General features: G+C 60.3%; 2 protein-coding genes across 3 annotated transcripts; both read right to left on the bottom strand.

Annotated features, from left to right (window-relative positions):
• Positions 1-3,456: 3,456 nt before the first annotated feature.
• Positions 3,457-10,473, bottom strand: LOC126043187 (microtubule-associated proteins 1A/1B light chain 3C-like). The gene is made up of 6 exons (XM_049811209.1): positions 10,384-10,473; positions 10,109-10,228; positions 4,787-4,841; positions 4,642-4,697; positions 4,331-4,437; positions 3,457-3,646 (listed from the first exon to the last, which is right to left on the bottom strand). The coding sequence occupies exons 1-6, from the start codon at positions 10,471-10,473 to the stop codon at positions 3,457-3,459; spliced, it is 618 nt and encodes a 205-aa protein (XP_049667166.1).
• A 1,632-nt stretch (positions 10,474-12,105) lies between these two features.
• Positions 12,106-27,534, bottom strand: OLFM2 (olfactomedin 2). 2 transcript variants are annotated; one of them, XM_049811202.1, is made up of 6 exons: positions 27,425-27,534; positions 18,103-18,252; positions 16,699-16,854; positions 14,453-14,672; positions 13,795-13,901; positions 12,106-13,012 (listed from the first exon to the last, which is right to left on the bottom strand). In XM_049811202.1, the coding sequence occupies exons 1-6, from the start codon at positions 27,479-27,481 to the stop codon at positions 12,335-12,337; spliced, it is 1,368 nt and encodes a 455-aa protein (XP_049667159.1). In that variant the 5' UTR covers positions 27,482-27,534; the 3' UTR covers positions 12,106-12,334. The 2 variants fall into 2 exon arrangements, with proteins under 2 accessions (XP_049667159.1, XP_049667158.1); XM_049811201.1 differs by lacking the exon at positions 27,425-27,534 and adding an exon at positions 23,314-23,475.
• Between the last annotated feature and the right edge of the window lie 214 nt (positions 27,535-27,748).

The raw sequence follows: 27,748 nt of genomic DNA, 5'->3' as shown, positions 1-27,748 counted from the left end.
CCATCGGCATCCCGTAAAATGCCGGCTGGCATTTATTTTATTTTTAACTGATTTAGAGGAAGAAATGAAACACGTGAAGACCATCCTTCGGCATCCCCGCATCTGGATGGGGAGAGAGAGAGAGACGCTCCCGGTCTGTCAAGCCCAGGGAATGAGTGGTTCTGCGGCACGTTCTGTCCATCGAGCAGTAATTCAGCACCTGGGCACGATCCTCATGTTGGCTGGGCAGCAGCAGAGCCCTGGTTACTGGTGTCACCGAGCACCGTGCTGGTACCTGGACCAAGCTGCAAGGAGTTTGTGATGCAGGGGACAAGGCAGGACTGTTCTTGCGTTGCAAACGTGGGATCCTGAGGATGACAGCCCCAAGTTCTCCAGCAATCTGCACTGATGTGCCCTGCCTGGCTGCAGCAGCAAAGGCTCCTGCCAGCATCCCCACACACCCCCAACCCATGGGGCAGCTCGGCTACGGTCTCTCACTGTCCCTAAAAATACATTTTTCCTGGGAAAACCTGCCCAGGGGAGAAGGGCTTTGAGGGCACCTTCCCCCAGCCGCTTCCGCAGGGGGATTTGGGGTGGGAAAAAACCAAGTCTCACATTCCCTAAGCTCGCTTCATCCCTCCCAGGAGCCTGGTGCATTTTTACTTTTGCCCAGCTTTGCTGAAGATTGCAAATCTTCAGGATTGGTTCAGCAATGACGCTGGAAGGCAGCAGGACCCTTTGCGGGCTTCGGCAAAGCTCAGCAAAAGCCCAGCTGCCTTCCAGAGCACCTCAGGGCTTTCCCTGGGCTTTGCCGATGCCCGCATGGGTCCTTGGCCCCTCTGTTCTGGGCCGGGTGATGGGAAACCCTCCAGCTTCGTGCTCGAGTGCAGCCTTCCCCATAGGCTTCACCTTCATGGAGTAAACCCCGATGCCTGCAAGGAAACAGCGTTTTGGGCTTCCCCTCCTTCCCCGTGACAAGGGGAAGTGGGAAAAGGGCAGGAAAGCAGATTGGGAGAAAAGGTGAGGGGGAGAAAAAAAAAAAAAAAAAAAAGGTGAGAAAAGCTCTTTACCACCAGAGATCAGGGCTTTCCTGAGCTGCACTTCCCCCTTTTTAACCCCTCTCTGCTCCAGACCCCTTTGTTTCACGGGTTATTTCTCACTGCCAGCTAACGAAGGAGCTGAACCGACTCTGAACCCATAAGGTGCCACATCTTACACCTCTGAGAGCCTTCAGCATTAATTCAACCTGTAATTGAGATTTTTTGTTTGCCGGCAGGACAAGCCGCTCCATCCTCCTCCAGGTTGCACACGTCTGCTGCGGAGGTGATGCTCTGAGCGGTGAAAGCTTTCAGGGGGAGCATGGCTGCAAGCCTAGTCAGGCTCTCCTTGCTTTCAACCCCCTCCTTTTGAATGCAGAAGCTTTCTGGGAAGCAATTCTCCAGTGCTAGTGAAAAATACTCTTTCATCTAACAAATACCAGCCCCATCCATCCTGCTCTGACACGAGCTTTGGCCAGGAGAGGAGGGATTGAGGGAGGTCTCCCCCAGCCCCCTCCGTACAACGCATGTTGCTTCTCTGTTTTGCTTGTAGCCCGAGGGCTTCCAGGCAGTTTTCAGGTATCCGAGGGATGCTCATGGAAAAATAATGTATGCACACATGCATGCATAAAGGCAATTCAGGGTGGAAGGGGTTTGAACATCCAGGCTGCTCAGAGCCAGCTCTATGGACTGCAGGGACCCTAATAAATAATATACACGCATAAAACAGAGAGTCCTTGCCCCAAAGAGCTCACGGTTTTAATTACAGGATGCCTAGAGTTAATACGAGCGTGGAGGCTGCGTGTGTGTGCAAACACTGCGAGGCATGCCAGCCCCTTCCCTATTCAACAGGGAGAGAGATGAGTTTAGGTATAAGTGGATCAGCTGCAAACTGACAAGTTAAATATACGTTTGTTAAAAAAAAAACCCACAACCCCAAGCAGGAAGGTGTCTGTTCGGGGAAATGAGCCCTGCCTCCAAACATCTGCCTGGGAAGCTCCAGCAGTTGCAGAGGTAAACGCTGTGGTTGGGATAAGACGGGGAAAAAAAGGCTGGAGGTGATGGAGCCCGGGTGAAGGGGATGGGGCAAGCAGCAGCACTCTCCCCTCCCCATGGGCACAGACATCCCCTGCAGCACAGTAAATACCTTTTTCCTTGGGGAAATCAGGCCTGCGGATCTTATACGCTCTGTCCCAGCCCTGCTCTGCTCTTTGCTTTGAGGGTTGCAGCTTCGTGCCCCCCCCCCCCCCCCCCAAAAAAAAAAACCAAACCTCTGGCACCCCAGCTCAGCCTTGAGCCAGCCTGAAGCCTCAGGAAGAAACCTGCTGCTGCATAGTTTGGGGGTGCGGCCAGTGGAGGCGGGGGGGGCACAGTATAGCCCCCCGCTCCCCAGTTTCATCCCAGTACAGGAGAGGGACTCAACTTCCCCCCACCCTGCAGCTCATCAGGGACCCAGCTCCTGCTGTCACGGCAGCTAATTTTAGAGCTTATTTATTAACATTTTAACATGAAACGTGCATGAAATATTCACCCAGTGTGACAATGCATTTTATGGCAAGGGAAGCCTTAAATATTTAAGAGGTGTTTTGCAGTATCAGTGGCAGGAAGCATTTATGTCTGACTCACAGCACAGCACTACGATTTGAGCTCAGCTAATCCCTGCTGCGGGTTTTAGCTACGTGCCCCGTCCTTAGGGTGCTGGTTTGAGGTGGAGGGGGTCAAGCCCCCCCTATTCTGCAGAGGGGAGTGAGATGGGGAGCTGCTTTTCTGCAGGAGGGTCTCTCCCAGGCTGCTTTTGCAACGGGGGGAGCAAAGTCCTTTCCCCTCTTTGCTCTCGCTCCCCCAGCTCAGCTACCGGCAGCCCAGCAAAGCCAGGGACAAAGCCCCGAGTTTAAGGCTGGCTTCACAGCCGGGGGACGAGCTGCGGTTTAGATGACCAGAAGCACCAGTCCAATTTTCCTTATTCCACATCTCAAGAGCACAGACGCTCGAGCGGCAGCTCGAATGGACACGCAGCTTAACAAAAACCTGCACAAACCGTGAAACTCCCCATACCCGATCCTATTAGGAGAGGCGTTTAGAAGGAGCCTAAGTTTTCTGAACACGGATGACAGGTTGTAAAGCCCTTCAGAAGAGCCAGTTAGAAAAATAACCTTCCTGTGGATCGGAGTAAACCAGCACCGTCTTCTGCTGTGGCAGGAGAATAATTTGTATTTAAAGCCACAAGATTAAGGCGGCGTCGAGCGGAGTTTTTAAGACCATTACAAGGCTGAGCCTGTCAAACTGCAGCCAGAGAGAAGCCAAGGTTTGGCCCAGCCACAGTTCGGGGCTCCCCACCGATTTTAAGCCAAGTTTGCAGAGATACGTCCCCGATCTCACCAGCGCCGGGAGTCCCGAGGGGAGCAGCCACGAGGACGCGGTGGCGGCAGGCGGTTTGCGGTCAAGCAGCCGCTGGCTCGCCGGAGGAAGAGCTGCCGAACATCTCCTGGGAGGCGTAGGTCAGGTAGAGAAAGCCATCCTCATCCTTGTTGTCCCGGTACAGCTCCTGCATGGTGACGGCCATGTTCGGCAACCCTTTGTTGTTCACCAGCAGGTAGAAGGTCTGGGAGGAGGTCAGGCAGAGCCGCGTCCTGCCGAGAGGAAGACGAAGGCAGCGTGCAAGCCACGTGGCATTCGGGGAGGCTCGCTTGTGGGAACACGGTGCTGGCTCAGATATTTAGTGGTTCCTCTCAAAGGGACCAAGCTTCGCCATCGCCTCCCCCGGGTGCCGGCCACCCACCAGCACCCGCAGGTACGAAGGTGGGTGCGAGGGCACGGCCGGCTGCTCCCCAAAACATCTGTAAGGGCCGAACCCCAGCCACAAGCTCTCACCTCCATCCATCCTGAACTGCGCTGCCAGGAGACGTCGGTCCTCGGGAGGGATTTTAAGCAGAGCACAAAGGTTTCAATCGGCTGCAACAGTGCTGCTTGTTTGCAGGGCTGCTAATCACCTACCTCCAATTAGTGGCTCACCTGTGCTGCAAGTCCCCAGGAAAAGAGCTAATTGTCACCTTTTATCCCAGCAAGGGTAGAGGAAGCCTGCTGTGAGGCACCCCATGCATTGGCAATCAAATCCTCTTTGCTAATTACAAAGGCTAATTGTGTTAGGCTAAATCTAAACAGTTGTCCAGTTGAGCAGCCAAAACGCTGTTTCCCAGGACCGGCTGCATCTAGACTGGGCTTTTGCACTGGTCTGGGGCTGTGGACCCCCCACCACCACCACCACCACTTGCCCCAAGCAAGCCTGGGGACCCTCTGTATCATTAACCACTTACCGCAGGGTGACAGCAAACTGGGACAGGGGCAGGTCCTGGGACACCAGAAATTTGGTCCTGTTCAAGGGGGGCAAGGTTTTCTCCTTCTGGTAGCGTTCCACAACCACCTGCAGTGGGGAGAAGATGCTGGAGCATCTTCTGGGGACATCTTCTGGGATGCTGGGGACACAGGGACCGGGAGGCTTTGGGACCACTCTGGCAGGGGTATACCCAGCAAAGCAGAAAACGGAGCCATAAAGTCTTTAGCAAAGACTCTCACAGCTCGCCTTTCAGCATCAGCGGCCACAAAGAAAGCGGGGTGCAGCCCTTACCGGGATCTTGTTGGGGTATTTTATCCGTATCTCCGTCACTTCGTGCATCCTGGTAGCTGTGGAAGAGAAAGGGAAGAGCAATAAGCGCCGCACAGCCCGTCACCGTGTCCCTGCTCTGCTGCTCCCCTTATCCCCAGTAACGTACCGAGGCTTTTCCTCTGCTTGAACGGGCGAGAGCTGCTGTCGCCTGGCTGCATCTTCTGGAAGGAGGAGATGGATCGAGGCACGGGCAGGATTTGTTTGCCCCTGAGCCCTGCCATGGGCAGCTGCTGCTGGCAGAGCTCCTAATATAGGCTCATCCTGCCCCACCTGGGCTGGGGGGCTCAGCAGGGTGCTGGGCTCTGCTGGCATGGATGCATGCATGGATGGATGGATGGATGGATGGAGCGAGCGGAGCTGGGGATTTGCTCCTCACGGGTATTTTAGGGAGCAGCTGGCCATGCCCTAGCACCCAACCTCACGCCTGCGGGTGCCGTCGGGTGACCAGCACCGCAGGGCCGTGATGCTGAAGCCTGGTCCCATCAGAAGGGACGAGTCATTTAAAGTCCTTAATTTTCCCCCAGGACCCGTGCTTTGATTAACGAAGGGGATTCGTCTTCCCTGGGAGAGGACTCGGCGTGAAGCACGGCAGAACCGGTGCCAGCCCAGCATCCCCTCCGCGCCCCCCGGCAGCCCGCGAAGGCGCTTTTATTTTCTCCGTGAGCCGGTCTGCTGGGAATTATCGCTTCCCCTGCTCTGTCCGAAGGGCCCTGGACCCTGGGCGCCCTCCCTACACCCCCGTGGGACCCCCACGCGCCCCCCAAGAACCCCTACGTCCCCCGCATGCCCCAGGGGCAGAAGCCGGGCGAATGAAGGATTAGATAACGTGGATCAGATAATAATTGATGGTCCGAGGCGGTTATCGCAGCCGGCAGTAATTCTCCGCTCAGCAAGTGGCTGCCGATGGAGTCGCTGATGGAGGAGGGAGTCTGGGGGCATTTACCCCCCTGCCCCGTCCCTCTCTGCCCCGGGAGGTGGGAGGTGAGGGATAACACCCTGCCCCGGCACATCAATCCCACCCGGAGCAGGACCCGGTTGCGGGCACCGCCACTACCCGGCAAACATCGGCATGCGTTATCCTGACAGTTTAATTCTTGCGCTATCTCTGTTTTGATTTAACGAGGGGCTTGTGTCAGGTGGGATCCATAAAGCTGCCGAGAAGCCGGCTCATTCGCATGCTGCAGGTATTTTTCATGCAATGCCAATTCCCTGGGTCAGGAGAGAGGCGGCTTTTGAAAACAAATTAGACCCCATTATGCCAATTAGACCCCATTTGTCTTTTTCTTTCTTTTTTTTTTTTTTTTTTTTTTCCCCTCTTCATTTTTCTTCCAGAGCTGCTCATGCGTGCTCCACAGGCTCCCACCCCCCCCCCGCCACCTCTGGAAAGGGAGGAGGCAAAAGCAGCCCAGCTCATTTAGACACACCAGAGCCTTAAATTACCCTCGTTTAAATAAGCTTTTTGGCATAACGGGGCCTTTTGGGCTGCAGCTGCTGGAGGAAGGAGACGGCTTAGGAAGGAGATGCTGCCTTTGGGAGCAGATGCACCTTGCTGAGCATCCCAGGCACATCCTGGTCTCCCGCCGGCGTTATCTTGGAACAAGGTGAAATCCCGGCTGGGTTTGTCCCCACCTTGCACCGAGCACCTCAGCCGCTGCCCCGGGGTGTAACAGCACAGGCCGATCATCGCCCTATTTTTTTTTTCTGATGTTTCATATACATATTTAATATATTTTGCCATTGTGCAATGTACTAGTCTGTATTACTTTGCCATAAAAAAAAAAATAAATAAATCTCTCAGACGCACTCATCACTGGTTTGGAAAATTACATTAGCAATATATATTCCATCTGTGTAGCGAGTTAAGCCATTATAAATTTATAGCCCTAATAAATTTAATTCTGGAAAGTTTGCGTGGGATTTGAAGTGGAGTTTTGGGGGGGGGGGGGGAGGGGTGTGCGTGCGCACTTTCCTCCCAGGTGATTTCTTAACAATAAACTGATAAATATTAAAGTGCCTCTCAATTTGCTAATAAAAGGAATCGATTACTGTTCACTGACTTAATTCTGCTTCCAGCCAAGTGCTAATAGCTTTGCTGTGAGCAGAAGTTGTGAATTTAAAAAAAAAAAAAAATTAAAATCCCCATTTTAAATTGGTTCATTAATGGTGAGCATCTATTATTTATCGGTTTAATTTCCAACTATTGCTGTGGTACTGGGCTGGGCTCTGGAATCCCAGGTCGTCATGGAAATGTGATGCTTTCATTAGCATGAACTAATTAATTAAAGATGAAGGGAAATTGGTTTTCCTGATTTGGGGAGGGCGGGAGTTTTTTACATCCATGCTTTGTCCCTGGCATCATCCCCTCTGCTGAAACGGGGTTTGTATTTGCCAAATCGGAGCCGGGAGCCTCACATGGAGCATGAGCGTCTGCGAGGAGCCCCCGAAGATTAATTTCCTTGGAGAGTAAATATCGCCAGAATAATCCAAATAAGATAAAATAAATTTAAAAAAAATAAAATAATGCAGGCACAGACCTGGGATATGGGAGGTAAAATTTATACCTCCAGCTTCCCCAGCTGCCGGCTTCGCCTGCGGGAAGCGGGATCTCATCTGTATTCCTGCCTGCCTGCTCCGGGCCCTCGCGGAGCAAATTTCAGCTGAAACTCATAAATAAATCCTCTTCTGCACAAGTTAAGTTTTATTCATAGCTCATTTTGTGATACACTGGAATAAAATAAAATTAAAAAAAAAAAAAAAGTCCCCCTAGATTTATCTTTAATCTCACATTAAATATTAAAGTGGGAATCTCAGCCCCAGCCTGCGGCCAGGCTGCCCCAGGGCTGGGGGTAGCGGAGCCCCAGCTGGGGGGGGGGGGGGGCCGACAGGAGATTTTTTGGGGGGTCTCCCACCCCACCCTCAGATTCTCAGAGGTCCCTGTTATCTTTGCTACGCAGCTGGGGGTATGGCTGAACATCCCCTCAAAAAAACCTCCCCTCAAAACAAAACACCCCTCAAACCTGCCCTGGGGTTTCAGCATTTCACTGTATATGTATAGCTGTAAGATATATAATGTATCTCTCTATATTACAGGAATCTGTATACATTATAGCTAATATGTATATATTATGGCTAAGATTTCTCTATATTATAGCTAATATGTGTATATTATAGCTAAGATTTATCTATATTATAGCTAATATGTATATATTATGGCTAAGATTTCTCTATCTTATAGCTAATATGCATGTATCATAGCTAAGATTTCTACATTTTTTGGCTAATACGTATATATTATAGCTAGGATTTCTCTATTTTATAGCCAGTATGTATATATTACAGCTAGGATTTGTCTATCTTACAGCTAATATGTATATGTTATAGCTAAGATTTCCATAAGTTATAGCTAACATGTATATCTTATGGCTAAGATTTCTCTACACATCATAGATATCAAAATATACTATAGAGCAGATCTCTCGAAGGAGGGTCGTGCCCTGCTCCCTGCTGCGGGTGCTCACCCGGCGCGGAACAGAGGATGCTACGAGCACGCTAATAGACAGGTTCTTCCAACAGCAGCAATTTGGCCCCGGGGAAGACCCCCAACCCATCAATTATCCCCGGCGAGGGGCCGACAGACGCATCCAGCCCAGCGTCGCCGGTTGCCGGTGGATAATAAAGCCTGGGGAGCCGGCAGAGGGTCCCGAGGGCAGCGGGGCGAGGGATCGAAGCCCAGCTTTTTGCTTTTCCGCGGCCTATTTTAGCAACGACAGCTCTACGCTCCCGCTGCTAACCGCTTCCCTTCCATAAATAAGCCTCAATTATTGAGCGCCCGCTGGTTTTTCGTTAGGGGGAAAGTCCCCGGCGGGCCGTGACGGGCGCAGCGGCTGCAAACACAACACTACGGCTCTGCAGTAAACATGATTAGTGCCGTATCCCCGGCTCGGGCGGGCGCGGGGGTGGATTTGCTGATGCTTTAATGACGAAGCGAGTTATTAACGGGAGGGCTGGTGCTTGGCGAGCCGGCAGACGGTTACCCAAGCTCGGCCGAGGGGTCCCGCTGGGGTCCCACCGAGCCCACGCCGCTGGGGACGTGGCACCGGGGTCCGTCGTAGCCCCTTCGGGGGGTTTCTCAGGAACCTGGGCACCCCGGGCGTTGGGAACATCCAAAACGTTTTGGAAACCCTTTTTTTTAACACCATCCAAAGGAACCGCAGCCGCCAGCACCCTCCGGCTTGGGTGCTGCGTTCCCCCCCTCCGCCCCCCCCCCAGCTCCATCCCCAGCCAGGATCAGCGCTGAATAACCAATTCACCTCCTGTTAGGGCTGAGCCTTCGCAAGAATTACAATAAGCTGGAAAAACCCAGCCTGCAGGATGAGTGATTTTGGGCAGGGAGACGGGCTGTTTTCCAGAAGAGTTTCTACATGTGTAAGGTTATTAAGTGCCCTGGGTTATTTTTTTTTTTCCCCACCTCCCCCCTTCCTTCTGTAGCCTAATAAATAGCAGCACAAAGGAAAAACACGTCGGTTAGGGTGTTGGTTTTTTTTTTTTCCCCAGCTGTAGACACCAACCTAACGTGCCTCGAACAGCAGCTGCACTGCAGCACTCGCTGCATCGCCTCGGCGGCGACGGGGTCCGGTCCCGTCCCCGTCCCCGTCCCCACGCAGGGTCCCCCTCTAAGGTCACCCGAGGTTGAGGGGTGCAGGGAAGGTGACCAATGTCCCTGCGTGGCAGTCAGTGGCATTGCCCTCGTCCTGGTGAGCCTTTCCCCAAAGCTTTATCTCATCCCCACCAATCTTCGTTACCGAGCCCGCCGGCTCGAGCGCTGCGGTGGCATTTTTGGGAGCTGAATCCAGCCTGGGTTTGAAGGTGGGGGGTCAAGCGCCAGCACCGGGAGAGGGGAAGAAGTGGGAAGAATCTTGGAGAGATGCTGCGGGGCAGGGCTCGAGGAGGTGGGGTTGGCTGCGGGTGGCCACCTCCGAGGTTCCGCGCCGGCCGTGGGGCTGTCCCTGCGGTGAGGGACGCAGCATCTCTGGCACCGGGAATGATTAACCGTGGCATGAGGAGGCCGAGGTCCAGAGACCCTCTGTGGTGCCCGTTCCTGTGTCCCGGCACAGCTCCGTGCCGAGGGTTCACTGCGTGGGTGGGACACTTGTCTGGGATGGGGATGGGATGGGGAAGGGATTGGGATGGGATGGGGAAGGGATTGGGATCGGGATAGGGATGGGATGGGGATAGAATTGGGATGGGGGAGGGATGGGGATGGGGATGGAATTGGGATGGGGGAGGGATGGGGATGGAGAAGGGATGGGATGGGGATGGGATGCAGGGACTTTGGCTCCCAACCCCTTGCTGTTCCCTGCTCCCTTTGCACCCCTCTGCGTGCCGTAGTCACCTACTGTCAGGGGAACAAAAACAAAAAAATACCCACCCCTCGCTTCGCTGGAAGCCACGGCGTGAGAAATGAGCGCTCCTCGCAGGCGAGCAGCAGCCGTGCTGCGGGCTGAGCCCGGATTAATATCTCAGTCCACAGGTCGCTTGGATACAGCCTCTGCCGAGATGGGGAGCCTTGCTCAGGCACTAATTGCTAAATAATCGCTGCAGGGGGTTTGCCAGCCGCTGCCCGGAACCGTCAGGCGTGTGGCTGCACATTGCACACCCCTCGCACGATGCGAAGACCTCCATCCTCCTCCTCCTCCTCCTCACCTGGCTTTGCTCAATAACCGGCCTCGCCGTGCCAAGCGGGGCGCCGGAGCAGTGCCGGCCCTTGGCCGCCGGCCCGCACGTCCTTCCCATAGCAAATTAAACTCCCTGCATGAGCGAGTCTCAAGCCACGGCGTGAAAAGTGGCCGGCGGGGTCTTGGCCGAGCAGCCCTTCACGTCCCGCTCACTGGGGCTGGGGCAGAGCCGCTTCGGCCGGAGCTCGCAGCGTGGAGTTAATCGTCTTCCCATGGTCACAGCCCGGCTGGGATGCAGGAACGAAGCTGGAAAACCAGGGATATGCTTCAGCGGGCGCAGCCGGAGCAGGGTGGGAGCCCAGCGCCCAAATCCAGCAGCACCCTGGTGTTCCTCCATCGCCCAGCCGGCGCCGGGGCCGAGGTGTTTCCCCGAGCGCCCGGATGATGCTCTGCAGAAGGGGCACGCAGGGATCTTTCCCTCCCCCGGGACCTACGGATGCCCTCCCCAACCCAACAAGCCCATCGTCACGGTCAGGGGCGAGCCGAGCTTCCCAGCATCCCAAAACACGCTGCTACGGCGGGGGGGGGGGGGGGGGCTGCCAAGATCCAGCATCACCGCAGCCCTCCGAACCCGCTCCTCTTGCACATAAGCAGCTGATGGGATTAGCAGGGATTATCCTCTTGTTCCCCACTCCTCTCTCAAGAGGAGAATAAACGTGACAAGGTGCTTCCAGCTTCGATTTTATGCTCTCGACCCAGGCACCGGCTCCGTGATGCTGGCTCCGGGGCAGGGGTGGGCTCCGGGGCTGGACCGGACCCCCCCACCCCACCTTTCCCCTGCCCAAACCCTGCGAAGGTCCCGGAGCTGCGATGGGGAATCAGAAGGACTGATGTGTGGGCTTTATCGCACCCTGTCTCCATCCCCATCCTGCCAGCATCCCCACGCAGCTCTCTACCCAGGTTTGGGGTGTGGGGGGGTCTCTGCTTGCACAGTGTCACTCCCCCCCCCCCCCCCAACCTCAATTTGCAAAGCATCTCGCAAGGTGCAAGCTGACGCGTAGCCCTGGGAAGCGCAGCTCTGCAACTTCATTTTTGCGGGACCATTTTAAGCTTTATTACGCCTGATCATGCCCACGGGAGGCTGCCTGCTGAGCCCTGTGTCCCATCCGCCTCCTCCAGCCCCGTGTCCCTCCATCCCTTTGTCCCCTTCCAGCCCGTCTCCTCCATCCCTACCGCATCTCCTCCATCCCTTCCATCTCCCCCCACATCTCCTCCATCCCTCCTCACCCCTGGGCAAGAGGATCCCACTCTCCCCCAGGGCCAGGATCCTGCTGCCCCGGCCTCGTTGGGTGCTCATTTTGGGGCAAGCCACCCATGCAGGGTCCGCTCCCCACCTTGCAGGGTCTGCTCCCCCCTCGCTCGCCGCAGCTGCGCTGTAATTTCCCTTCCTTTCCTCCTCGCCTTGCCCAGCTCTGCTGTAATTTCCCCAGCGCCCGCACCCGCATGCATTAAACATGCCCATAAACAACATCGCTGGCTGCCGGCGCACATCTGGAGGAGAGGGATGGAGATTACAGCCGGCTCCTGGCATCCGCCGGCAGAGGGGACGCAGGAAGAGGTGGGGGGGAAACCAAGCCATTGAGTGACAAATAATAATTTTTTAAAAATTTGGGGGGGGTGTGGAAAAATCAGCACAAGCCTCATCAAACGTCAAAGAGACTGTTTTTTATTTGCCATCAAAATAAAGATGTAAATTGAAAAAAAAAAAAACAAAAAAACCCAAAAAACAACCGAGGTCAGCTCAAATGAAGGCAGAAGAGATCCATGCGCCATGAACCGCGAGAAGAAACCAAAGAAATTTTAAAAAGTAATCAAAGAGGAGGAGGAGGAAGGCTCCATCCCCTCGAGAGAATGGCCAAGGCTGAAGTGTAGAAAAATAAAGAGCTGGGGAAGGGAGAGCAGAGGAGTCCGGCACGGGGTCACAGCTCGCCCGACGTCTTTATGACGTGGAAGAGCGTGACGTTGTAGATGACCTGGTGGCCGTTGTTCCAGGTGTAGAGCACCCTCTCCCGCGGGTTGTAGTCCAGCATGGATATGTGGGAATACTGGTTGTGGAAGGGAATATCCGTGTATTCGTAGCTGGAAGTGTTTGTGTAGTAGGCAAAATAGATCTTGGCGCCGGCGAGGTGGGAGTTGGTGACGTAGAGCGTGCCGCAGATCATGAAGGACTCTCCGGCGCTTCGTTTGGGGTAACCCGTGTCCCAGCTATGCAGGACTTCCAGCGTCTGGGGGTCCACCCGGCTCACCACGATGTTGCCGGCGTTTTGGTTGGTGGTGTAGACGGCCCACAGCCCGCTCTCGTCCACCATGAAGTCGATGTCGGAGAAACCACCCCAAGAATAAGGGAAGGTGTTGTTGTAGCCGGCGCCGGCGAGGCTGCGCTGCACCAGGACGCTGCGGGAGCGAAAGTGGTACTTCACCGCGATGTTACTCTGGTATTTGTTGTAGTAGAGGGACCCGTTGAAGACCACGTGGCCGGTGCCGGCCCAGGGATGCGGCAGGAGATGCTGGACGAAGTTCTGTCCCGTCACGAAGTCGTTCAAGGTCCGAAACTCCAAGACGCGGCGGCCCTTGTAGTAACCGTCCATGTACCACACCTGCAGCGGGCTCAGGTTAGGGATGCCCGGCCAAAACGGGGGGACCCCCATCCCCATCAAGATGGGCTCCCAGGACAGACGGACATGACCCATGTCCTGCGCGACCCCCCCCCCCCCCCCCGCCACACATGCAGCCGTTTACGCTGCTGCCACACGCTGGCACGCATTTTTCTGGCTTCCCCCCCTTTACATGCCTTTTTCTGCTCTTTCCGCAGATCAAACACTTGGCTAATTTTTAATAAGAGGGCGTGCTTTGTTAGGAACACCCAGCCTGATTGAGTTCCCAGCCTGCAGACTCCAGGGAAGCTCCTGCCCAGCCTCCCACCACGGCATCCCAGTTTCCTTCGCCGGCACTTGGCAGAGCTCCGGCAGAGGCAGCCGCGCGCCCCTCGTGCGACGGAGCAGAGGGTTTGCACGCTGGCGAGCGTGCACCGGGGCACGGGCACCCCAGGCGGTGTGTACCCCGGGCGCACGGGCACCGTGCAACCCAGGGGGCTTGCACCACGACGCACGGACCCCAGGCAGCGTGCATCCCGGGGACGTGCCCCCGTGGAGGCGCAGCCAGGAGGGACGCAGCAGCACCGGCCAGGCAGGTTGCAGGGGACACGGTGCCTGAGGAGCGCTGAGGTTTTGCAAAAAAATTCAGAGCCAGACCGGCCAAGACCTTCTGCTTGTGCCTGAGAGGGTTTTGGGGAAAGACACCCACAAAAGAGCCGCGCAGGAGCCGTGGGAAGCCCAAGCTGTGCCCCGACCCCATCGGCATGGGTGCCCGTGCCACTCACCCGGCTGTCAGCGCTGGGTGTCATCGTGTCGGTCATCCACGACCCGAAGCGGGATCCCGATGCTCGGATGGTGATGGGATTGCTGACACCCGTCAGCTTCCCACAACCTGGGAGGAAAAATAGTTGGGAGTTAGGGGTGGGCACCCGGGACCACGACGCTGCCCAGCTCCCTTCGTGGGAGGGAGCATCACGCACCGAGCGGGGAGGAACCAGAGCTCTTCTTCACCCCAGGGACCCCCAGGAGGGGACAGGGCAGTGGGCTGGGGGAAGCTTAAGGAAAAGGCACTGCTGGGCTCCAGCAGCTATTCCTGACCAAGGAAAAGCGGCTCCTGCGTGAGTCCCGGGGCCCGGCCACACCAGCAAACTCCCCATCGGCACGTATGTGCAGGATGCTGGGTTGCCGGTATTATTATTATTATTATTATTCGGAAGATATCAGCAGTGCAGCAAAACAGGGGGCCCAGCACGTGAGCAGAGCTGCAGGCAGCAGCGACGGCTTGGCTTCTCTGAAATGGGAAGCTGGCAGCATCGGCTGCCGGCCCTGCCTGCCCGGGAAGGGATCCCAGCCTTCCCTGCATCTACAGGGAGGCTGCTGCGAGCGGGAGGGACCCGGGTGCCCACCCAAACCAGAGCCGAGGAGGTGAGGAGGGGAGCGTACCCAGTTTTTGCATGCAGGCGTGCAGCCGTGCCTCCAGCATCAGCACCCGCTGCTGCAGTTCCTCGTAGTCGTAGGCACCCATCTCCTCCTGGATGGCCAGCAAGCTCCCGGAGAGGTTCCTCACCTCCTCCTTCAGGTGCACGATCAGCCTCGTGTCCGACTTGTACTGATCCAGGACGGGCATCAGAGGCAGCAGCTCCGTCATCTTGTCCTTGAGCTCCTGTTTAAGGGATACAAGGAGAAAAAAAAAAAACAACAGACACACACACGCCTTAAATTAAGCCTGTGCCTGGAGCCTGGCGGCGCTTGTCCCCATGCCTGCTGTCCCTCTGTCCATCCCTCTGGGGATCGCAGAGGTTTTCGTTAACACGCCAGAGACGAGCCCTGTTTCCTGGGTGGGTAATTAATAACAATTACAAGGCTTTGCACTTTCCAATGGCTCGGGGAGCGATAGCTAATGAATCACCCGCAGCCGATGCTATCGCCTCGCTCTGCAGAGTGGGAACCAGGCAGGATCCGGTCCCACTGTGGGAGCACGGGGCGACATCCCCCCTTCCCGGCCAGCCCGGAGCAGCGGGGGGGCTGGACGTGGAGCGATGCTCTGCACAGGAGGGATGCAGGAAGGCGCAGTGATGGTGCTGGGGGAATGACAGCAACAGGCAGAGTTATATGCCAGGTCCAGGGTTTAAAAATCTCCGCTTATTTCAGCACAAGGAGAAGGTTAAGAGGTGTTTTGACCTTGGCCTGGAATGACCCAGGCAAAGGCTTCAGCTATCCGGCCAGCAAAGTCTGAGCAGATCCCCGGCAGCCAGCGTGGGAATGGGGTGGAAGTATGGAGCGGGGAGAACGTGCCAGGGATGGGCGACAGCTCCAGGCAAAGGGTGCCCGTGCACCCAGCACCCTGCATGTCGCAGGGACGCTCAGCTCTGGGATCACCGCAGGGATGCTCGGGAGCCGCGCGTGATCCTGCCAGGCTTGTGCCAGCCGCCGCACCGGCGTAGCAGGGAAGCGGTGCGGGGAGGGGGGGGGAAACGGCAGCAAGCCGGCCCTGGCTGCAAGCCGCTCCACCGAGTCTCCTTCGCTCAAGGAGGCTGTAAATCCACAGCCAGCACCTTCGTCCTGCTCCACGGCCCACGGCCCCACTCGCCATCCCGCGGCTCAGTGGGTTTTCCCGGGAACAAGCCCGGCTCGCCAGCACCTTTCCTCCCTCCTCGTCTTTCATTTCAGGACAGCGTTACATGGGCCAGCGTTCCCATCTCTCGGTGGGATTGCATCCCGGTCGCAGGGCTCAGCACCTCCTGCTGTGATTAAACCAGCCAAGACATTTGCTGCAGCTCAGATGTTTAATCAATGTCTTGTCTCTGCAACTGTCAGCGCCCAGCGTCCACCCCAGCATCCTCTGGCCTGTTTCAGTGCCAAGAACCAGCCGCTCCGGAGACAGAAACACTCCTCAGCTGTCAGGATGAAGCCTTGAGGCTCCCAAAATAAACCAGTGCCCCAGCGGGGGGGGGGGGGGGGCGGTAATGGGATTTCTTGGGGGTGCAAAGCCGCTGCAGCGTGGGCAGCATTGACTTGCAGGCTGCATCGATCAGCACACGGTGCTGACGGCTGCCACCCGTCAGGTTGAAATCATGGCTTTGCCAGGGAAGAGCCGTGTTTTGCTTAATTAAAGGTGTCGATTTGCAGCCAGATGGGCTGGGAATTGGCCAGCTCTGCTGCCCTGCCACCAGCACATCTCCCCCCCCCCCCCCGCCGCGGCACCCGGGGAGGCAGTGGGTTGTGGCCCCAGGTTGGTTTGCCCTGTGCCTTGTCTGCACACCCACTGCGGCTGGGCACCCTGTCCCGCTCCTGCACCGCACACCCACCCTGCACACCCACGTGCCACGGGGATGCTCAGCTCTGGGACCACCAGAGGGATGCTCAGTCCTGGGACCACCACAGAGGTGCTCAGCTCTGGGACCACCAGAGGGATGCTCAGCTCTGGGACCACAAGAGGGATGCTCAGCCCTGGGGCCATTGTGGGGATGCTCAGCCCTGGGACCACCGCAGAGGTGCTCAGCTCTGGGACCACCGTGGGGATGTTCGGCCACCCGGATCACCAAAATCAGGACCCTTCCCAGGGTACCCACCCGCCTCGTAGCATCGCACAGCACCATGTGCTCGGGAGGTCTCCCAAACCCGGCAGCCGGTCCCACAGGGCGCGAGAAGCATCGGGGCGGTGGGGGGGGGGGGGGGCATGGGCTCACCTGGAAGCTCTTGGCGTTGAGGCTTTTCTGGCTTTCAGCAGCCACCTTCAGCCTGGAGTCCAAGCCCTTCATCAGGGACTCGGTGTTGCGCACGTACTGGAGGTCCCGGTAGGTCCGGAGGTCCAGCACCTCCATCGACTGGGAGATGTTCTGCACCTGCGTGGTGGGACGGGGGCGGTGATGAAGCCCTCGGTCTAATCAGCACCCCCCCACCCCCCCGCCGCTGCTAACGAGGAGGCCTGAGTCAGGGAAATTTGGGGTGCAGAGGCAGCGAGGGGATGGGGAAAGGAGAGCAGCCCCCAGGACCAGCCCGTGGTCACCGGGTGCTGGTGGGGACACGGCCCCAGGAGACCCCGTCCCGGTGTCCCCATCCCCAGGGAGCCGGAGGACGAGTTGCTCCCCGCTTCACCGCACCGGCGTTTATGTAAACGCTTGCAAGAAAACTCTTCCCCCTGCAGCTTTAATGTATAAAATAATGTGTTTTACTCATCCTGCTTCAGCTGTTATTTGTTTTTTTAAACCACCCGAGCGCACATTTCCCAGCCCGGTCTATGAGCTTTCATTCTTTAATTTCATCTGCCGCAGCCGGCAAAGTTATTTTATTTCCATGCTTTCAAATGACATGAACGTGACAGTGTTCCTCAAACGGTTATTTATTTATTAGCACCAGCCCCGCTGGTATTTACGATGCCGCCGCCGCCTTGGAAGAGAGCTGCTTAAGAGGCGTTTTTTGCAGCGCGTTATAATAAAAGTTTAATCGGGTTTTGCAGCGTGCCCGCCCGTGCGGACGTGTAAAAACCGGGGGGAAATTAAATGAGCTCTGCTCAGGCACACGGCTCCGTGCCGGGGGGGAGGGGGGAAGGCTAATGCCTTCTGCCAGCACTGCTGCAGAGCCCACGGGGAAGGGGCTTGCAGCGTGGACCCCCCCCCACCGTGGGCAGCCACACGTCCCCCGTTCCGCACGGGGAAACCACGCGGGCTCCATTAAACATCATTTGGCTCACGGGGCCGCAGGCTAAAGCCCGCTTGGGATTTATCTCCGGGCTGGTTTCATCTCCGCGGCCGCCTGGCAGGCTCGGTTCTTGCGGCGAGGGCATCGCCACGTGCCAGCGGCACCGCGGGTGCGCGGCGACGCGGTGACAACCTTCCGGCAAACCTAGCGGCCGGGCAGGAGGACGCGAACGTTCCCCCTTTGCGGCGGGAACGTCGAGGATGCTCGGACCGGCAAACGCGTCGACGTTACGCAGGGAGGGAGCTGCGGGTGCCCGGGGAAGGGACGAGCCCGTCACACCCCACCGTAAGGTGCACCCGCGCTGGACGGGGGGGTCCCCTGCCGCAAATTAAGCACTTCGTTAGCAGGCTCGGCCGGTAACGCCGGTTAGCGGCGGGCCGGCCGACGCTCACCTTCTCCATGAGCTGACGGAGCTGGTGGCTGCGCAGGTCGCGGGAGCAAGTGCCCTGGACGGGGATGACGGCCGTGCAGAGGCATTTGCCGTCGGGGGCTTGCGCCGAGGTGTAAACCTGCCAGCCCTCGTCGGGGCTCTGGAAGAGGGTCTGCGGGAGAGAGGAGGAGAGACGTCAGGGCCCCAAAGGATGCCAGAGCCGCTCGCCTGCCCGCACTAGGCTCCCCACGCGTGCCGGGGCTTCCCCAAAAACCGTGGGGGGCCGGGGCAGGGCTGGCAGCGCGGCATCGCCTTGGCAAGACGCCGGAGCATCCTTCCCTCCCGCCGTCAGACGGCTGGGGACGAAGCCAGCAAGGGAGCAACGTCCCAGCACCAGGATGAGCCCACCGAACCCTTCCCGAACCACCGTCACCGCGTGGTGCCGGCAAAACCCGGCGTCGGCAAAGGCCGGTGCCGAGCGCATCCCATCGTGGCACGGCCCCAGGGTCCTGCCCTGCCCACTGCCGCCTCCCACGTTGCTCCTCTAAAACCCATTCGCATGCCATCAGGTCTGAGCCACGTTGTATTTTTCCCTCCTTTCAGGTTTTTATCCAGGTCATTTAATTTTTTTTTTTTTTTTTTTTCCCCTCTCCAAGACTCATTTCGCCGCAGCGATCTGCTCCAAATACGGCGATTTCAGCTTCCCGGCGGGTCCCGCGCTCCCGGGCTGGCCACGAAACAACAGCGGGGTGGGAGGGAACGACAAGGAAACGCTCTTCATCATCTCCCACCAGCCAGCTCCGCGTCCTCCTGCAGACCCAGCCCGGTGTTATTTCCCATTAATAGAGTTAACGAGGCAGGAATTTCCTCCCCTGTGGCCGTCTCGCCTCTGGAGGGGAGCAGAGCAATTGCTAATTCCTTCCCCTTGAATTCTGGGTCCCTTCGACCCAAGCGGTCAGTGAAATACCACGGAGCGGTGGGGAAATACGAGCGCATCCCCCCCTGACCCAGGTGGGCACCAGGGTGGGTACCTGGGCATCCCCGGCCGGCCGAGCATCCCACCAGTCCCGCCGCCCTCAGAAAGCTGATTTTTGCATCCAGCTGCGGCTTTTCCAGGTGGATCCAGGCTCGGGGTTTTGCTTTCCATCTCCCAACACAGCTGAGGGTGAGGGTGACCACTGCAGGCTCTGGCTGCCCCCCACCACACCCACCCCGAAAACCAAGCAGAGAAACATCCACACACACCCACCCCCTCCTCCCCTTTGCCTGATTTATTCATGCCATAAGCCGGTGTTTTTGCGCTGGGCCATTTAGCATTTCATGGGTAATTCATAATTATTAATTATGAAAATCAAGAGCAAACTCATCGCTCTCCAAGCGCCTTCTGCACCGAGCCAGGCAAAGATAAATGACCCGTTCCCTGTAACAAGCCAGGGACGATACTTTACTTTACACGCAGCGGTTTTAACTTCATGTTTCACATCGGAAGGGATTTATTGGACATGGCGGTGGCTAAACACCGTTCTCCAACCTCCAGCGCAATGAGAATAAATTAACTGATGGCGGTGTAAAACTCGTCCTTAACCGAGTAAATTCCTGAGTTATCACAGGGGGAGGTAAATAGAGGATTTATTCAGCCCAACTCCAACGCAGTGGAGATGGATCCTGGCCGGCGCTGGGGCCGGGAGTCCTCGGCAGCCCCGGCTGGTGACGAGCCACATCGCGGGATAACGAGCCCTTAGGAAGGCGCCGGCAGACGGCATCGTGCCGGTGGATGGTATCGTGACGGTCGATCCCTGCTACGGCAGGTGAATTAATAGGATGCACGATTGTCAGATATACATGTCGGGAAAGACTTAATGCGCCGTGCTGTGAAGTTGCCCTCCCCCCCCCGCCCCCCCCAAAATTGGGGTCCCCATGGCAGGAGGGATCCCCCCAGCTCCTCTGGGCACTGCACAGGGCTGGCACCCACCGCGCAAGCACCCAGGCCTGGGGCAGGCACCACCCGATCTCCCGCCCTCAGGACCCTGGGAGGATCCTGTGCACCGAAAAACTTCATTTCTTCCCCCCCCCGCAAAGAGCTACTGAAATGAAAGAGCCCAAAGCAAACCCGGAGCATCCCGGGTGGAGCATCCGCAGTCACCGAGGAACCATTTCCCTTTACCCGGGACCCTTCTGGCCATGGCTGAGCAGCAGGCAGGCATAAATACTTTATAGAGGGCTAATGCATAATTAATGCCAGGCAGCAGCCTGTGGCAGGCAGGATGCGTGCAGGCAGCGCTCAGAGCCACCGATTTGGAGGCTGGCAGAGCTCCCCTGCCTGCCAGATTGGGTTTCGCGCAGCGCGGAAACCCTGGGGTCCATCCCGAACGGCCCCCGGGATGCAGGCGAGCATCCGTGGGCGAGAGCCAGATCCTGGGAAGATGCTTTCCCGCTGCGGCTCGGTGGCCGCATCCAGCTCCCGCCCTGCAGATAACACCCAGGGATGGATGGAGGTGGAGGGCAGCCCTGCCCGCGCCTGCCCACTGCGGCTCGGGGGCCTGGCGACGGCGGCGGCTGCTGCTGCCGGCGGTATTATTAGGTTAAATGCAGCCTGTGCAATCTGTCACTGGGTTATTAATTAGAGCTCCCCGGGAAAGCTGCCTGCTCGCAGCTCGGGAGAGGAGAAATTGCTGACACCCTCGGCCGCGGTGCAGAGAGCTGCCAGAGAACCGGAGCCTGGCATGGCGGGGGGGGGGGGGGGGCTGACAGAGCATCCTGACCCCTCTCGTGTGGGACATAAGGGTCCCCAAGCATCCAGGAATCCCCGCTCAGCCCCTTGGCTCAGCAGAGCAGCCATGGCCAGGGACGTGGGGGTCCAACCAAGCGCCCTTCGAAGCCAGGAGGCCCCGAATTGGCACGGGCAGTAAGGGTGAGAGCCGCTCCGTGTCTCTGCCCGCTCTTTCTAGGGGGGGTACCGCTCCAGGGCAAGCGATGGAGCTGCTGCAGAGGATGCTCCGGTCCCTCCCCATCACCAGCCGGCACACAGTGCTGCTACTCCATGGGAATTTGAGAGTTGTTGCCTGCTCCGGTACCGGGGTCCGCAGTGCCGGTGTCCCCCGGAGCCGGCGTCCCACGGGGCCGAGCTGATGGGAGCACCCAGGCCTGGACTGGGTGAATCCGGCCCTGGACCTCAGAGCAGAAAAGGAACCGCTGTTTTCTAGAAAGGGGCTTTGCGAGTCCCCAAACTACAGTGAAAGGCTGTGCCGGGCATCACCGTGCCCGGAGCCAAAGCCGGAGAGGCGAGCACCGGCTTTTGGGTGAGCCCGGCTCATTTCAGCATCCAGGGAAAAAGCGCTGCCTCGCTGAACCCAGGTGGGAGATCAGCTCCGCAACCAGCGCGCCAGCTCTCCGCCACGGCTGTGCCGGCGGCCCCTCGCACCCCACGGTCCGTCACGCCGTCCCGGCGGCTCCCGTGGGCGGTTGCGCCAGCCCATTACAGCCGCATTAGCAGCGCTCCTTCCCAATGATTAATGATTTTACAACGAACACCAAGAGTGACTAATGATTAGCCAATTATTGTAGAGCAGCGCCTGCTTTACCCCGAGCGCCGCTAATTGCCCTGCAACATGATTGCCTATTTGGCGGTGCCCGGTGAGACCCCACCGCCACGCGTGGGGCTGCAGCGACGAAGGCCACCGCGCTCATCCTCTGCAGAAGCCCGGCCAGGAACGGTACCCCAAAAAAGATCCCTAGGGATCCCTATGGAATGGGTCGAGGGCTGCGGGGAAAAACCCTCGCAGCTGCGACTGGCGTCGGCCCAGGGCAGAGCCAAGGTGGGGGAGCAGCCCGGTGAACCCCCAGCAGCTCTGCCGCTGGTTCCAGTGGGGCCGGGGTGCTGGCTGCCGGGAGCGGGGGGCTCACCAAGCCGGTCGGCTACTGCCGGCGGGTGGCAAGTCTGGCAGCCCAGCTGACGGCAGGCTCCAGATGGGCTCTGCCAGCTTCTTCCTTGAACACCCCCAAACCGGATCACCCCCCCCACCCCACAACCGAGGTCGGCGCCGGCAATGACACGAAGCACCCGCCTTGGCGGGATTGCCTACCACAGCCCCCCCAAAAAAAAATGGGGAGCCCGGTCCTGCGCAAGAAGGCTCAGGCTACAGGAGGGGTTTTCTCATCACAAAGGACGTGTCCCCCCCATTATGCCCCCCCTCCGCCCCGACATTACTGGGCACCAGCCAGGCCCCGCAGCACCAACTGCGCAGCCCAGCCCTCTCCGGGGGCTCGCTCCTGCCTGCGGCATCCCCCGGAGCCCAGCCCAGCCCTGTCATTGCAGCCCCCCCAAAACATGTGTGTCCCCCCCACTCCAAACATGTTCCCCCCCACCTGCTCCCAACTTCATCGCACGCCCAGCCCCGCTCTCACAGGGCTTTGCACCGAAAGGCTGACGCCAGCCAGAGCCCGGAGAACCCCTGGGGAAATTTGGGGTGTCCCTGCCTGGGGGGGGGGGGGGCACTGGGGGGAAGCGCCCAGCCTGGGGACAGTCACCAGCTCCCCAGGGTCCTGCAAACTGGGGGGGTTCACCCACCTCCCCTGGTCAAGAGCCCCCCAGGACTCCTCCTGGCCGGGGGGAGCAGCAGGGCCCTATGGGGGTCCAACTCCCCCCTCCCCCAGCCCTGCCCCAGCCCCCAGGAACTGCCCAGAAGGGGGTCAGGAGCCCCCCAAAAGACACCCCCCCAGCCCCAGGCTCCTTGGGGGGGTCCCATGGGGGGGTCCCCGGTGCACCCTGCCTGGGGTGGGGGGAAGGCAGGGAGGGGGATCCCCATGCCCCCGGGGAGGGGCGGGGGGGGGCATCCCGTGTGCCCTGCCCGGGCAGGGGGTCCCCATGCTCAGGGAATCCCCGGTGGAGACGGGGGGGGGGGGGGGGGGGGGGGTCCTGTACCCAGAGGGAAAGCGGGGGGGGGGGGGGATAACCGTGTCGGGGGGGGGGGGGGTGGTCCCGGTGCACCCCGCCGGGGAGAACGGGAGGATGGGGGGGTACCCATCAACGGGGGGGGTGCCCAGGGGAAGGCAGAGGGGGGGTCCCCATGCCTGGGGGAGGGGGGGCTCCCAGTGCACCGCATCCCGGGTACCGGTGGCGCAGCTCCGCGCCGCAGCCCGGGCATCCCCGCCCCAAAATACACCCCCCCCACACCCTGTCTCCCGCTGTACCCCCCCCCCCCCCCCCCAACTCCCCGGTACCGGGCCGACTCACGATCTTCTCGGAGGTGCCGGCCCGGGACACGGCGGTACCGTTGAGCCCCACCAGGGAGGGTAAAGTCTGGGACATCCAGTTGGTGACCATGGCCATGGTGCTCAGCACGGCCCCGATCTTCAGCAGCGGCACCGTCATGTCGCCGTCGCCGCCGCATGCCCATCACACAACCCCCCCCCCCCCCGACCCCCCCCCAACCTTCCCCACCACCTCCTCCTCCTCTTCTTCTTCTTCTTCCTCCACCACCCGGTACCGGTGCCCGCCGGGGCGAACCGCGCACCGGCTGAGCCGCCCCCGCCGCCTGCGGAGCCCCCGCGTCTCCTTCGTCCTTATAACGGGGGGGGGGGGGGGGGGGGAGAGAAAAAGGAGGAGATGGGGAGGGGGGGGGGGGGGGGGGCCGGCGCCGCTCCGGAGTGACGTCGGCACCGTTGGCCCCGGGCCAGCCCGGTACGGCCCCCGGTTTTGGGGCGGGTCTGGTCGGTACGGTTCGGGGAGGTCCCGGTTTAGGGTGGGTTTATGGCCGGTACGGTCCCGGTTTGGGATGGTCCCAATCCGGTACGGCACGGTCCAGTCCAGCTCCCTTTGGAGCAGCCCGGCGTGGTTTGGTTTGGGGGAGAAGGACCCCCCCGGAGAGCCACGGTTTAGGGGAGCAGGACCCCCGGGGACCCGCTGGTTTGGGGGAGCAGGACCCCCGGGGACCCCCAGTTTAGGGGACCAGGATCCCCGGACACACCCGGTTTGGGACACCAGGACCCTTGGAGACCCCCAGAGACCCCCGGTTTAGGGGACCAGGACCCCCAGAGACCCCCGGTTTAGGGGACCGGGTCCCCCGAAGACCCCCGGTTTAGGGGACCAGGACCCCCAGAGACCCCCGGTTTAGGGGACCGGGTCCCCCGAAGACCCCTGGTTTAGGGGACCAGGACCCCCAGAGACCCCCGGTTTAGGGGACCAGGTCCCCCAAAGATCCCCTGTTTAGGGGACCAGGACCCCCAGAGACCCCCGGTTTAGGGGACCGGGTCCCCCGAAGATCCCCGGTTTAGGGGACCAGGACCCCCATCACCCCAGTCTCCCTTATTCTGGTGCCGGTACCAGGGACCTCCACACCCCCAGCCTGGTTTAGAGGCTGCAGCACCCCCGAGCACCCATCACCACAGGCCCGCACCCCCCCCCAGCCCCCTTTGAGGCCCCGCAAGGTCCCCCCAGCCCCCCCAAATCTTCATCTCCATCCTCACCGTGACCTACGGCTGCAGGGACCGGGAAGGATGCGATCCCCCCCCCCCCCCCCCGCAACGGTCTCCCACCTCCCCCAGCGCACCCCATCCCACAGCAGCGACCTCCCTGGGGTCCCCCTGGACACCCCAAACCCTCTCAGCAGCTCTGCCGGTGGGTGCCCACCCTGAACACCCGCCCCACCCGCCAAGGGACCCGACCCACTGGGGGCAGCGGGACCCCTCGCCCTGGTTTTGCCTCCATCTCCCGTGTCACAGTCACGCAGTGCCACCGCGTGGGGACGGACACGCACAGCACAGGCTCCCACGCCGGCAACCACGGGGAAAGCCCACCCACACCCACCACCACCGCCCAAACACACGCACACGCCCCCCCACGCTGTGGGTTTTGGGGTGCTCTTGGGCTCTACGTCGCAGATACCGGCTTGGCTGCCACCGCGGAGGGGACAGGGCAGAACCCACAGGGACAAATGTCCCCGTGTCCCCAGGGACGAGGCCCTGGCAGGTGGGAAAGACCCCGGCAGGGACTGAAGGGTGGGTGCTCACCTCTGAGACACCCCCCCCTCAAGTGCCCAGGGATCCCCGAAGTGGGGATCTGGCCCCACGGGGGATCCATGCTGGGTGCGACTGTCACCCGTGACGTGGGTGTCCCCACGCTCTGACCCCCGGCGACGCAGCTGCCACATTGAGGACCCATTTTTTGGGGGGGGGGGTGTTGACGGCACAGTCACGGGGCAGGGCTTCCAAACCCCCAAACCCCCCCCATCTCCTACCCGCCACGAGCCCCGTGTGCCACACGCTCCCGTGGGGACACTCACGGGGCGAGCGTGTCACCCGCGCACCGGGGCACACCGGGTGGGCAGCTTCACCTGAGGGGCTTCGCACAGCCAGGGCAGTGCAGGGGGACAGGGGAGACCCCCAAACCTCCTCCCCACCTCTTCATTACTCCATTGCAGCATTCCCTTCCAGCCCAGCCCAGAAATCTGCCTGCAAACAGCTCCTTAACTCCGGCGCGTCAGGTGGGGCTGAGCAACGAGGTGCGGATGCAGCGGGACATCAGTGGGGCCGCGACCCCACCCCAAAACCCAACCCCACCGGGGTGGTGGGGGCAGAGAAGCCATTTAGGGGGGGAAGGGGGAGATCCGGATGCAGCCGTGAACACCGAGGCCCCCCCGGATCTCTCTGCACCCCAGCCATCCGCAGGCGGGTCCCCGCATCCCGCTCCTGCCCCGTCACCCCCCTGGCTGGGTAGCACGCCCGCAAGAGGAGGCCGGTTTGGGGTCCCACACCAGCCCCATCACCTGCAGCTCGGGGACACGAGCAGGGCGGTGGCAGGGCCACACTCTGGACAGGCCGGGGACATCATTCCTGCCCAAAATTGGCCCCGGTTCAGCCCCAGCATCACGCCGGCACCCCAAAAAGCACCCCCTGGGAAGCAGGTGCAGGGAAGTCCCAGCCAGGCCGGCGCAGCCCCCAGCCTGGCAACCCCAGCTCATGCATATTCAACAGGCTGCACAACCACCACTGAATATTCAGCAGGGCCAGCTGCTAATAACAAACCGCTTAATTGCAAATAACACCAGGCCCGGCAAAGGGGCTCTGGCCACTGCCCCACTAGGGCCCCGGGTGGTGCCAAGGCCGGTGCGTGGGGAAGGGACGGGGCCACCAAACTGTCCCTGTCCCCATGGGTTGACCTCCCGCCGCCCCAGACCTGGCACCCAGGGGTGGGCCGAGGCGGTTTGGGGGGCAGAGGCAGCCCCGGGGTACGAGGGGGACACAGAGCTACGTCCTCACGGTCTCACCCCTTGGGACCTTCCCGCCTCGCCACCTCCGCCCCGGCACAAGGATGCCGCCGGCACGCCGGTGCCGGGATGGCGTCATCCTCGGCGGCACCAGGTGGAGGGAGGGAGGCAGGCGGCGGAACCCTACCGGGACAGCGCACGGCCCCGCTGGGACACGGCGCACGACCCCGTGACACCCGCCTCGGCGGGTGCCCGTGCGGCTGCCACCGCGCCGGTGGTGCCGGGCACAGCTGGAGCACAGCTGGCTCTGGGGCGGCTCTGGTCCTTCCCGGAGCTACCGTGGTGGCTGCTCTGAGAGGACCCGCGTCGCCCGTCTGTCCCCGCACGGGCGGCTCATCCCGGCACCGAGCCGGCGCCGACCCCGAGCCCCGCCGTGGTGCACCCATGGGTGCCTGCTTCGCCCCCCAGGCTGGCCCGGACCCATCCCCAACGCCACGGTGTCCCCCAGGGTGGGGAGATCCGGCACCCCACATCCACGCCGGCGTCGGGGGACAACCACGGCACGTGGCACGGCCCGGGTGAGGCGGAATGGATCCAGGCCGTCGCCTTCCCTCGTCCTCGGCTGCCACGTGTGAAGGCGCTCCCGGTCCCGCCAGAGCCGTCTGTCACCCACGCGTCCCCGCCACCGCGCTGGCACAGGGCGAGGGCCCCAGCATCCCCCAGCTCATTCCAGACACCCCCGGGTGGGTGTCCGGGAAGGGGCGCACGCCACCGTCCCCGCACCCAGGTGGCCATGAGACCCCTGAGGCCGGGGAGGGTGGTGGGACAGCGGGACGAAACCCAGCACCCACCCTTAGCTTGGGAAGGACCCCAGCACCCAAAGTACTACCTACAAACACCCCCCCCCACCCCGGAACGCATCCCTCGGTGGGCACCTTGGGGTGCCGGGGGGGTCCCATCCTTGGGAAACACCCAGGGCAGGTCCCAGCGTCCCCACCGGCCCCGAACCGGCAGCCCCGGGGGAAGCTGAAGGCACGGCCGACACCCCCCCCCCCCCCAAAAAAAAAAAAACAAAACCAAAAAAAAACCCCGACCCCCCCCCCCCCCTCCCCGCTCCGCGGCGCCCCCGCCCGCCCTTACCTGCATCGCGGGGGAACCGGCGGAGAGGAGGAGGAGGAGGCCGGGGATGAAGCGCATCCTGCAGGCACGGACCCCGCCCAACAACTACCGGTACCGGAGACCCACCGGGCCGGTTCTTCCCCACCCCCCACCCCCCCCCAGCCCCCTTTCCACCGCTACCGGAGCCGGTCCCGGAACCGCAACCGTTCAGCTTCGCCGCAGCCGCATCCCCCGAGCGGGCCCCGTTACCGCCGTTGCCGTTGTCTTTGTCCGCACCGCGCCCCCGCCCCGACCGGGGCCCCCGTCGCTACCGAGCGGGACCCGCCGCCGGGGGATGCAGCAGCG

The sequence above is a fragment of the Accipiter gentilis genome, chromosome 9, assembly GCF_929443795.1.
Source record: "Accipiter gentilis chromosome 9, bAccGen1.1, whole genome shotgun sequence".
NCBI lineage: Eukaryota > Metazoa > Chordata > Aves > Accipitriformes > Accipitridae > Astur > Astur gentilis.
The sequence above is the reverse complement of the archived record's forward strand: the minus strand, read 5'-3'. Positions and strand labels throughout refer to the sequence as shown.